At 40.2% G+C, this 9838-nt stretch overlaps 1 protein-coding gene across 1 annotated transcript; it reads left to right on the top strand.

Annotated features, from left to right (window-relative positions):
- Positions 1–1400: 1400 nt before the first annotated feature.
- LOC103212185 (zinc finger protein 709-like) lies at positions 1401–9495 on the top strand. Its single transcript, XM_042783317.1, has 6 exons — positions 1401–1427; positions 5875–5997; positions 6122–6248; positions 7509–7569; positions 8025–8218; positions 8729–9495. Exons 1-6 carry the CDS (start codon positions 1401–1403, stop codon positions 9493–9495), a joined length of 1299 nt encoding a protein of 432 aa, XP_042639251.1.
- The last annotated feature ends 343 nt before the right edge of the window (positions 9496–9838 follow it).

The raw sequence follows: 9838 nt of genomic DNA, 5'->3' as shown, positions 1-9838 counted from the left end.
GTGTTTAGGTTCTTTGTCCCAGTTTCCATCTGTCTGCTTACCTTGCCCATGTGATGTTGCATGTTATGGGCTTTATATTAGCACCCTTAGCATGTTAATTACAGTATTTTGGGGATTTTTGTTCTGATAATTCCAAAAATCTGTGCCTTTTCTTAGACTGATTTTCATACTTTGTCTCTTCACAGTGTGTGTTTACCTTTAGTATGCCTAGTAGTAGTCTGTTGAAAGCTGGAGCGTATGTATTAATGAAAAGAAATAAGGTAAATAAATAGACCTTTACTATGAGGTTTTATGTTTATCTGGCTAGAAGTTAGGTTGTCTTTACTGTTTGCTGTAGTTGTCAGTTACTCTCAGTTCTTGTTCTTTATTTTCCTGTTGTGCTTGGGTTGCCCAGACTTCTTAAATCATGGCTGAGGCTAGGATTTCTTTCTGTTGTACTCCTGTTGTTACATAAGAGCCTTATGGGTGTAGTGGTAAGGTATGGATAGAGGGGCAGCCTAGTATAGTCTGATATAATCAGTCTTTTAGTAAGTCTGTATCCCTGGGCAGTGACTGTACAAGAGCTTCTTCTCTCACCACTTTGGTGAGACAGGAAGCCTAGATGAGGCTGGAGTAGGGTATGTCACTACTGGACATCAGTTTGACTCTTGTGAAATAGGTTTCTTTGAGGGCAGGCCTTGTCAGGGAGAACAGAATCCTCTGGGCAATTTTCAAAGTGGCTGCTTTTCCTCTTCCCTCTGCTGGAAGGAAGCACGGGAGGTTTTTGTCTGTGGGTCACACTGAAGACTTGATAGGCTTCCTGCAGGTAAAAATCACAAAGCTCTTTGAGTCTCCCTAGGTCCGGCCCCTCCCTGGCATTTTTAACACTGAAGTTTGTCTACACTGAGCCTCCAGCAATCAGTCATTTTAAACTTTCCTGCACTGATAGTGCTCCTCGAGGTGGCTACTGCTCCTGGGTTTTTGCTCTAGTTTGATTTTCTGTAGCTGCTTATGTGTCCCTCCAAGTTGAGGTCAGAAATTTGCCTTGTGACCTCAGCCTTCTGAGTTCAGTATGTTCCAATTTTTTCTTGTGACAATAGAAGTGATGACTTCCAATCTCCTTAATTTCAGTCCAGAAACTGGAAGTCTTCATTTGTATTTTGTGTGATTACTTTTGTATGGTCTTTATTTTCATGTTATTTTGTTTATGCTCTTTATTTATACTGCTTTTTGTTTTTCCATTTTCCCAAATTTACATGTGTAGCTTACTGCTAATGCCCTTTTATTTTCTGGGCATAAGCAATGTATCTCCCTCTCCTGGGCATGAAGGCTAGCAAAGCTTCTTGACTCCTGTGCCACTAAGTTAGGATTGGCTGAAATTGACAAGCCTGAGAGTGTGTGTGAGTGTTTGCAAAATCACCATGATCTGCTTCCACGTTTTTAGAATGGTAAGTGCTGTCTTTCTCACTCTTACCACTCCTGGTTGCACTAGCTAATGCTTTAGAAAACGACTGTCTTGCTACCTGCATTAACTCACTGAAGATACATATACTTGTGTTGCTAGCATCTTATCCCCTTACTGTGCTCCATTTTCCACAGAAAGTGCTGACATTTTGCACACAGACACACACAAATACAAGCACGTGTCATTTAATGTCTGTGATACGTTCTCTGAAGTAGAACATTATGAGATTTGGACATTGGTGAACACCTTATTAAAACCTTAGGGGAGCCCACTTCCAGTTGTTGCTGCCACCATTGCTGCTACTAGAGCCACTGAGAGAAGCATGGTGAACTGACGGTGAAGGCAATAGCGGGAGCAGAGCAGGGGAAGCGTGGGGGTTGGAACCAAAGCATGTGCTGCTTCACCTGCTGTTCCATCTCTCTGAGCAGTAGAAGCAAAATCATCGTAGTCTGCTTCAGGCAAAACCCAGGGGCCCATGTCCATAGCCGTGTCCTCTGCCTTACCTGCCTTATCTCACCTGTGGTCTAATACTGCGAAAGTCTGAGTTTGGGGTCTTTAAAACCATTAGGGGAGAAATAATAAACAAAGGGAGAGCTGCTTTCCCTTTAAATAAAAATAAATAAAAGCCTTATGGGACCATGGACATATATGTGGTCAGACATTGTTCCAACAGGTGTTAAGCAATACATACCTCTGTATGTACATAATGTGTGTGAGGCATGTATGTGTGTGTGTAGATAGATAGATAGATGATCTTTTTAAAATTTACTGTCCACGCTCAAAGAACCTATGATCTTTGTTCATCTGGACACTTTTGTTTTGTTCTCTGCTGTATGTGCTTTGCCAACATGAAGTAGGTTGTGCCAGTATTACCTAAGTCGCTTTTGAGGAATGAAGGTAACCACAATTAAAAATCTGAAAAGAAAGACTGTGGTCTGAGACACAGGGCTTAGCCAGGAAAAGTCCAGGTTGTGTGAATTGAATAGGCTATTTCCTTTGTCCCCTCGCCCTACTATCTAGCAGCACTATAGATCATTTATGGTGTTACTGGAGAATGACAGCTAGAATAACCGTAACACTGTATATGAACAGTAAGTAGTTGTCAAGAATTTAGAAGTCATAGGCAAATTCACCTACATTGTGATCCTGGCTCAGCAATTTTACATATGGCCACCATTCAGCATGTGATTAATTGATTGATTGTCCCTCGTTTTACTCAGCTATGAACTATTTGAAATATTATCTGCTAAGGAGAGTTGTAAGGAGTTCTGGTGATGTACTATCTAAAGCATTTGACTGCTAACCAGAAGGTTAGTGGTTCAAACCCACCAGCCACTCCATGGAAGGAAGACTGGGCAATCTACTTCCATAAAGATTTACCACCTCAGAAACCCAAAGGGGGTCTCTATGAATCAGAATCAACTCAATGCCAGTGAGTTTGGTTTGGTTTGGAAGGAGAGTCGTGAGATACAATTGAAGTTGTTGTTGTTGTTGTTGTGTGTCATCGAGTCAGCTCTGACTCATAGCGCCCCTGTGTACAACAGAATGGAACACGGCCCAGTCCTGTGCCAGCCTCACAATCCTTGCTCTGCCTGAGCCCATCATTGCAGCCACTGTGTCAGTCCATCTCATTGAGGGCCTTCCCCTTTTTCGCTGACCCTCCACCCTACCAAGCATGATATCCTTCTCCAGGGAATGGTCCCTTCTGACAGCATGACCATGTAGGTGAGATGAAGCCTGGCCATTCTCGCCTCCAAGGAGCATTTCGGCAGCACTTCTTCCAGGGCAGATTTGTTCATTCTTCTAGCAGTCCATGGTACTTGCAGTATTCTTCACCAACACCACAATTCAAAAGCATCGATTCTTCTTTGGTCTTCCTTCTTCATCATCTAGCTTTCACATGTGTATGAGGCGATTGAAAATACCATGGCTTTGGTTGGGCACATCTTAGTCTTCAAAGGGACATCTTTGCTCTTCAGCACATGAAACAGGTCTTTTGCAGTGGATTGCCCAGCATAATACATCATCTGCTGCTTCCACTGGTGTTGATAGGAGAACCAAGTAATATGAAATGTCAACTTCATTCTTCTCTCCATTTATCATAATGCTGCTTATTGGTCCAGTTGTGATGATTTTTGTTTTCTATTGAGGTGTAATTCATACGGCAGACTGTAATCTTTCATTTCATCAGTAAGTGCTTCGAGTCATGTTACTTTCAGCAAGCAAGGTGGATTCATCTACATATTGTAGGTTATTAATGAGTCTTCCTCTAATCCTCATGCCATGTTCTTCTTCATATAGTCCAGGATTATTTGCTCAGCATACAGATTGAATAAGTATGGTAAAAGGATACAACCCTGACGTACTCGCTTCCTAATTTTAAGCCATGCAGTATCCCCTTGCTCTGTTCAAAAGATGGCCTCCTGATCTATGTACTGTTTCCTCATGAGCAGAATTAAGTGTTCTGGAATTCCCATTCTTCTCAATGTTATCCATGATTTGTTATGATCCACACAGTCAAATGCTTTGGCATAGTCAATAAAACACAAGTAAACATCTTTCTGGTATTCTTTGATTTCAGCCAAGGTCCATCTGACATCAATAATGATTTCCTTCATCCCATGTCCTCTTCTGAATCCAGCTTGCATTTCTGGAAGTTCCCTGTCGGTATATTGCTACAACTGTTTTTGAATTATCTTCAGCAAGATTTTACTTGTGTTTGATATTAATGATATTGTTGATTAATTTCCACATTCTGTTGGATCGCCTTTCTTGGAATAGGTACAAATATGGATCTCTTCTAGTCAGTTGGCCAGGTAGCTGTCTTCCAAATTTCTTGGCATAGATGGGTAAGTGTCTCTCCAGCATGGCATCTATTTGTTGAAACATCTCAATGGGTATTCTGTCAATTCCCAGAGCCTTGTTTTTTGCCAATTCCTTCAGTGCAGCTTTGACTTCTTCCTTCAATACCTTTGGTTCTTGATCATATGCCACCTCCTGAAATAGATGAACACTGAGCAATTCTTTTTGATACAGTGACTCTGTGTATTCCTTCCATCATCTTTTGATGTTTCCTGTATCATTCAATATTTTGCCCATAGAATCTTTCAATATTGCAACTCGAAGCTTGAATTTTTACAGTTGAAGTAGTATGTTGGAAATCTTTTGCAAAAGTTTCACAGATTGTGGTTGCTCAATGCATGGAATATTTTATCATTACTATATTGCATAATGAACTTTAATATAACCCTTCCCCAATGGAATGGAGTAGAGTTTTGGATTTTGACTCTAGCTTAAAGTTTTTTCTGACACCATCATGACATGATTGGTTAGAAATGACATAGATGGCCACTTCACCACTTCCCTGACAAGAGGAATCTTCTTATTCTAAAGCTGCTCTGTTTTAACACCCAAAATGTACTTTATCAGCCTTTTCCTCTTCATTTCATTAGGTTGCCAATGGATTGGTGCTATTTCTAAGAGGTCACTCTTAAAGACCAGGGAATTCCATTGGTCAGGGTTCAGGTAATCATGACTGTGCCTTCCAGAGGTTGCAAATGTGAGAGAATTTTGGAGTGGAGCCCCTGGAGAGCTCGAGTGTAAGTGTGTTTCTGAGGCTTCATGGGCCATTTAACAGGTGAAGGCTCTGCATTTTAGCTTACTTACAAATTTAATTTTGTTGTGTTTTATTTTTTTTTTTCATTTTATATATAACAAAACATATGCCAGTACAGCAGTTTTTACATGTATAACTTGGTAGCATTGATTATATTTACCATGTTGTGCAGTCATTATCAATGGGAATCAAGCTCATGAGCAAACACAAGAGTATGCTATTTTTATCTCTTTTAAGATCGGGCTCTTTGTCTTAACATTAGACTGTGCTTATGTGAGGGTGTATGAGTTTATATTTTTTGAGGGAACAGTAGCAATTGGTGTATAGATGCATCAGGTCTCAAAATTTGAGAAGTATGAGGAGGTCTGAATTCTGTTTTCTGTCTTTCACCTGAGCTCTTTTTAACTGTCATTGCCTTTGCCTGTCTCTATGACAGAGGGGATGATAGAACAACTGAGTTTTTGAAAAATAGGTGAATGACATGTAAAAATTCATAATTTTCCAAAAGATTATTCTGTTTTCAGCAGGTGGACCTGTAACCCCTTGATCTCCTGGAGTTGAAGAGAATATGGCCATTTCAGGGCCTCGGGTTTCCAGTTTGTTTATGCAGGCCCCTCATCCTCCCATGGCTCTAAGGGGCAAAAGCAAAAACTGCCATTCTTTCATGTCTCCCAATTGTTAAAACCTTATCTTGCCTTCACCCTGTGCTTTATGTTTTTTGAGTGTTCTGATGGGTCTTATGAAAGTTGCAATTGTTTGTTCACAAAGAAGTGAACATTTCCCTGATTTTTGCTATGCATTCCAACTGTTCTAGACCCTAGAGAAGAATAAGACTGCAATTGGTCTCAGCCAAACTGTGGAGGTATTATTCAGTGTGTCAGAAGTCTGTGATTCAGAAAGCAATGAGGCTGATGACTATACCCTAAAGGAGACCTTGGTAGAACAGAACGTTGTGTCAAATCCCTATTAATTCTCAGTTCCCCGTGACTGCCTCACCCTTTGTTCTTGTACTCATTGGAGTAAATGGTACGTGCTGATCTAGAATGTGTGGGATGTTTTAGGACTCGGTGGTCGTTGAGGATGTTGCTGTGGTCTTCAGCCAGGAAGAGTGGGCTCTGCTGGATCTTGATCAGAGGAAACTCTACAGAGACGTGATGATGGAAACCTTCAGAAACCTGGCCTCAGTGGGTAAGAATGGCATGTTTTTTATTTTTTAAATTTTCTTTAATGAACAAAAAATTGGTTTACTCATTGAATGTTCCAGTATTTGGGCTACAGAATGAGAATAAATTGTTACATAGTCCCTTGGTCTGTGGCGCTTATATATCCTAGTTTCCCCATGAACAGAAAGTTCTACATATTAAAATGGCTTTTCATTTCTCTTCTGATTAAAAATACTAAGCCTCTTTAAGTGTTGTATGTGTAAGTATTGGCTTCATGCTTCACTTTGGAGTACTGAGAGATTTGTGTTTTGGGACTTTGTAGAGAGTTTTACTGTGTTTCTCCCAAGTTTGACATGATTATTTTGCTGCAAATAAACTCACACCTTCTATATTCTAAGTCCCCAAAGAGCAGCATTGGCTCAGTGTCAAGGACATGTTCATTGCTCTGCACTGTCTTTCCTCATGATATCCATTTCTCCATGAGCACTATGGCAGCTAAACCCACTTGTTTCCCCAGAAGCGGAAGAACAGTAGAGATAGAACTCATCCAGGGCCACTGTGTCAGGGAACAATAGGAAAACAAGACTATTTTTAAAGAAGCAGGCCTGCATTAGAGGATATTACATTTGAATCAGTCAGCTGGAAAGGCTTTCTTGGGTTGAGGCCAAAATTTCAGAGTTACTTGAGCTTACTTTTCAGACTTTCACAATCTCTCATTCCTCTGATCATGGAGACCCTTTTCTTCTTTTAATGATATATGTGTATTGTGTCCAATATCTTTCTGCTTAGCTCTCCTAATTATGCCTATTTATGTCAAAATCTTCATCCCTCACTACTCTTAATCCTCATGGAAGTACTTCCTAGGAAATTGCTTTTTAACTATTGCCAAAGTGCTAAAAGGGAGCTCTGGTAGCATAGTGCCTAAGGCACTTGACTGCTAACCAGAAGGCTGGCGGTTCAAACCCACCAGCCACTCCTCGGAAGGAAGGTTGGGCAATCTATTTCCGTAGTGATACTGCCTCGGAAACCCAAGGAGGAGTAGCTATGAGTCAGGTCCGACTCAACAGCACATAACAACAACAACAAAGTGCTAAAACAGTGAAATGTGGCTACATCTGTCTTTGTTCACAACAGCCTTTTTTTCTCTTTCCTTTTTGTTTCATGTTATGAACTTCGACTTGAATTATTGAGTCAGTCTCTCGAAACCTTAACAATGGAAAAAAATTATCCGGTGAACATATAATAGTGCAATTCGTGAAGAATAATACTTGGTCCTCCATGTTAGGAGAAATCTCCAAATCCCATGGCAATAATGATCAGCATAAAAACCAGGAAAGATATTTGAGGTGAGTGTCATTCGAATAACAGAAAGCAGTGCATCAGGGCAAAGTTGTAAGGTGTCATGACATTAAAATTCACATATATATATATATATATGTATACGACTCGACAGCAAACAACAACAAAACAACATATGTATATATGTATATGTATATATGTATATTTATATATGTTTGTATATGTAAGCCTAGCTGTAAAATTATGTGTTCAGAGAATTTTCACAATACAGCTTTTTCATAAGTGTAAATTAGATATCAAGCATTTGAAACACATTTCACTTGGACACAATTATCAGAAAGCCACATATTTTAGAAAAACAGTGAAGTAATATTTCTGCTAGATGATTTAACCTATAAAACATGAGAGAAATCAGGGCAAAAACCATGCACATTCACTGTGTTCGATAATTATAAAATGGGAACAAATTTACTCCCGACAACTTATTGCTTATTTTTAACAGAACTCATGTGGAAGAGAACCTCTGTGAAAGTAATGAAGACAGTCAGTGTGGTAAAGCCTTCAGCCAGAGTCCAAATCCTACTGTGCTAAAACGAATTACTCCAGAAGTAAATCATGTTGAATGCTGTGAGTTTAGAAAAGACTTCATGGATTGTTCATCATATGAGCACCATATCAGATCCTACAGTGGATGCAGTACCTGTCCATATAAGAAATGTGTAGAAGCCAGCAGTTGTCTCTCTCCCCTAACAACCCCTATAATACCTCTTAATGAGGAGAAACCCCATAAATGTAAGGTATGTTGGAAGGACTTCATTTGTATCTCACCCCTAACAAGTCCTGTAACAGCATGCATTGGTGAGAAATGCTATGACTGTAATGAATGTGGGAAAGATTTCTGTAGTTTCTCATCCTTTTGTACACATGTGAGAGGTCATAAGAGTGAATGTAAAGAATATTGTAAAGCATACAGTCATCTCTCATCCCTCATTTTACATAAAAAAATTCATAGCAGAGATAAGCATTATGAATGTAAGAAATGTGGGAAACACTTTAGTGAGGCCTCATCCCTCACTCAACATACAAGGACTCACAGTGCAAAGAGGCCTTATGAGTGTAAAGAATGTGGGAAAGCTTTTAGGTGTTCCTCCAACCTCACTACACATATAAGAACACACAGTGGAGAGAAGCCTTATAAATGTAAAGAATGTGGGAAAGCCTTTAGTGATTCCTCAGCCCTGAGTACACATGTCAGAACTCACACTGGAGAGAAGCCCTATAAATGTAAGGAATGTGGGAAAGCCTTTAGTCGTTCTTCATCTCTCACTACGCATATAAGAACCCACAGTGGAGTTCGGCCTTATGAATGTAAGCAATGTGGAAAAGCCTTTAATCAGGCCTCACACCTGACTACACATATAAGAACTCACAGTGGAGAGAGACCTTATGGATGTAAGGACTGTGGGAAAACATTTAGTGATTCCTCAGCGCTCACCACACATACAAGAACTCACAGTGGAGAAAAGCCTTATAAATGTAAGGAATGTGGGAAAGCCTTTCGTGATTCCTCAGCACTCACTACACATATAAGAACTCACACTGGTGAGAAGCCCTATGAATGTGAGGAATGTGGGAAAGTTTTTAGTCGTTCTTCATCCCTCACTACGCATACAAGAACCCACAGTGGAGTTAGGCCTTATGAATGTCAGCAGTGTGGGAAAGCCTTTAGTCAGGCCTCACACCTCACTACACATATAAGAACTCACAGTGGAGAGAGACCTTATAAATGTAAGGAATGTGGGAAAGCCTTTAGTGATTCCTCAGCCCTCACTACACATATAAGAACTCACAGTGGAGAAAAGCCTTATGAATGTAAGGAATGTGGGAAAGCCTTTAGTAAGTCATCAAACCTCAGTACACATATAAGAATTCACAATGATCAGAGACATGGATGTAAAGAGTGTTGGTATTAGGTGTCATTGAGTCAGTTTCAACTCATAATAATCCCACAAAAAGCGGAACAAAACACTTTGTAGTCCTGTACCATCCTCACAATCTTTGTTATGTTTGAGCCAGCTGCTGTAGCCACTGTGCCAATCCGTCTCATTTAAGGTCATCTTCTTCTTTGATGACAGTCTACTCCAAGCTTGATGTCCTTCTCCAAGGACTGTTCCCTCCTGATCACCTTTAGAAACTATATGCAATAAAGCCTTACCATCCTCGCTTCTAAGGAGCATTCTGGCGTTACGTCTTCCAATGCAGATTTGTTTTTTCTTCTGGCATTCCACGCTAAATTCAGTATTCTTTGCCTGTCTC

This window comes from Orycteropus afer, unplaced genomic scaffold, assembly GCF_000298275.1.
Source record: "Orycteropus afer afer isolate SDZICR_OR568_19922 unplaced genomic scaffold, OryAfe1.0 scaffold00868, whole genome shotgun sequence".
Classification (NCBI taxonomy): domain Eukaryota; kingdom Metazoa; phylum Chordata; class Mammalia; order Tubulidentata; family Orycteropodidae; genus Orycteropus; species Orycteropus afer.
The sequence above is the reverse complement of the archived record's forward strand: the minus strand, read 5'-3'. Positions and strand labels throughout refer to the sequence as shown.

Excerpts from the sequence above, each read along its gene's own strand:
- LOC103212185 (XM_042783317.1), top strand. The coding sequence starts at position 1,401 with ATGATCTGCTTCCACGTTTTTAGAATG. Across the intron at positions 1,428-5,874 it reads GCTTCCACGTTTTTAGAATG|ACCCTAGAGAAGAATAAGAC; the intron begins GTAAGTGCTGTC and ends CAACTGTTCTAG. Across the intron at positions 5,998-6,121 it reads ATACCCTAAAGGAGACCTTG|GACTCGGTGGTCGTTGAGGA; the intron begins GTAGAACAGAAC and ends GGGATGTTTTAG.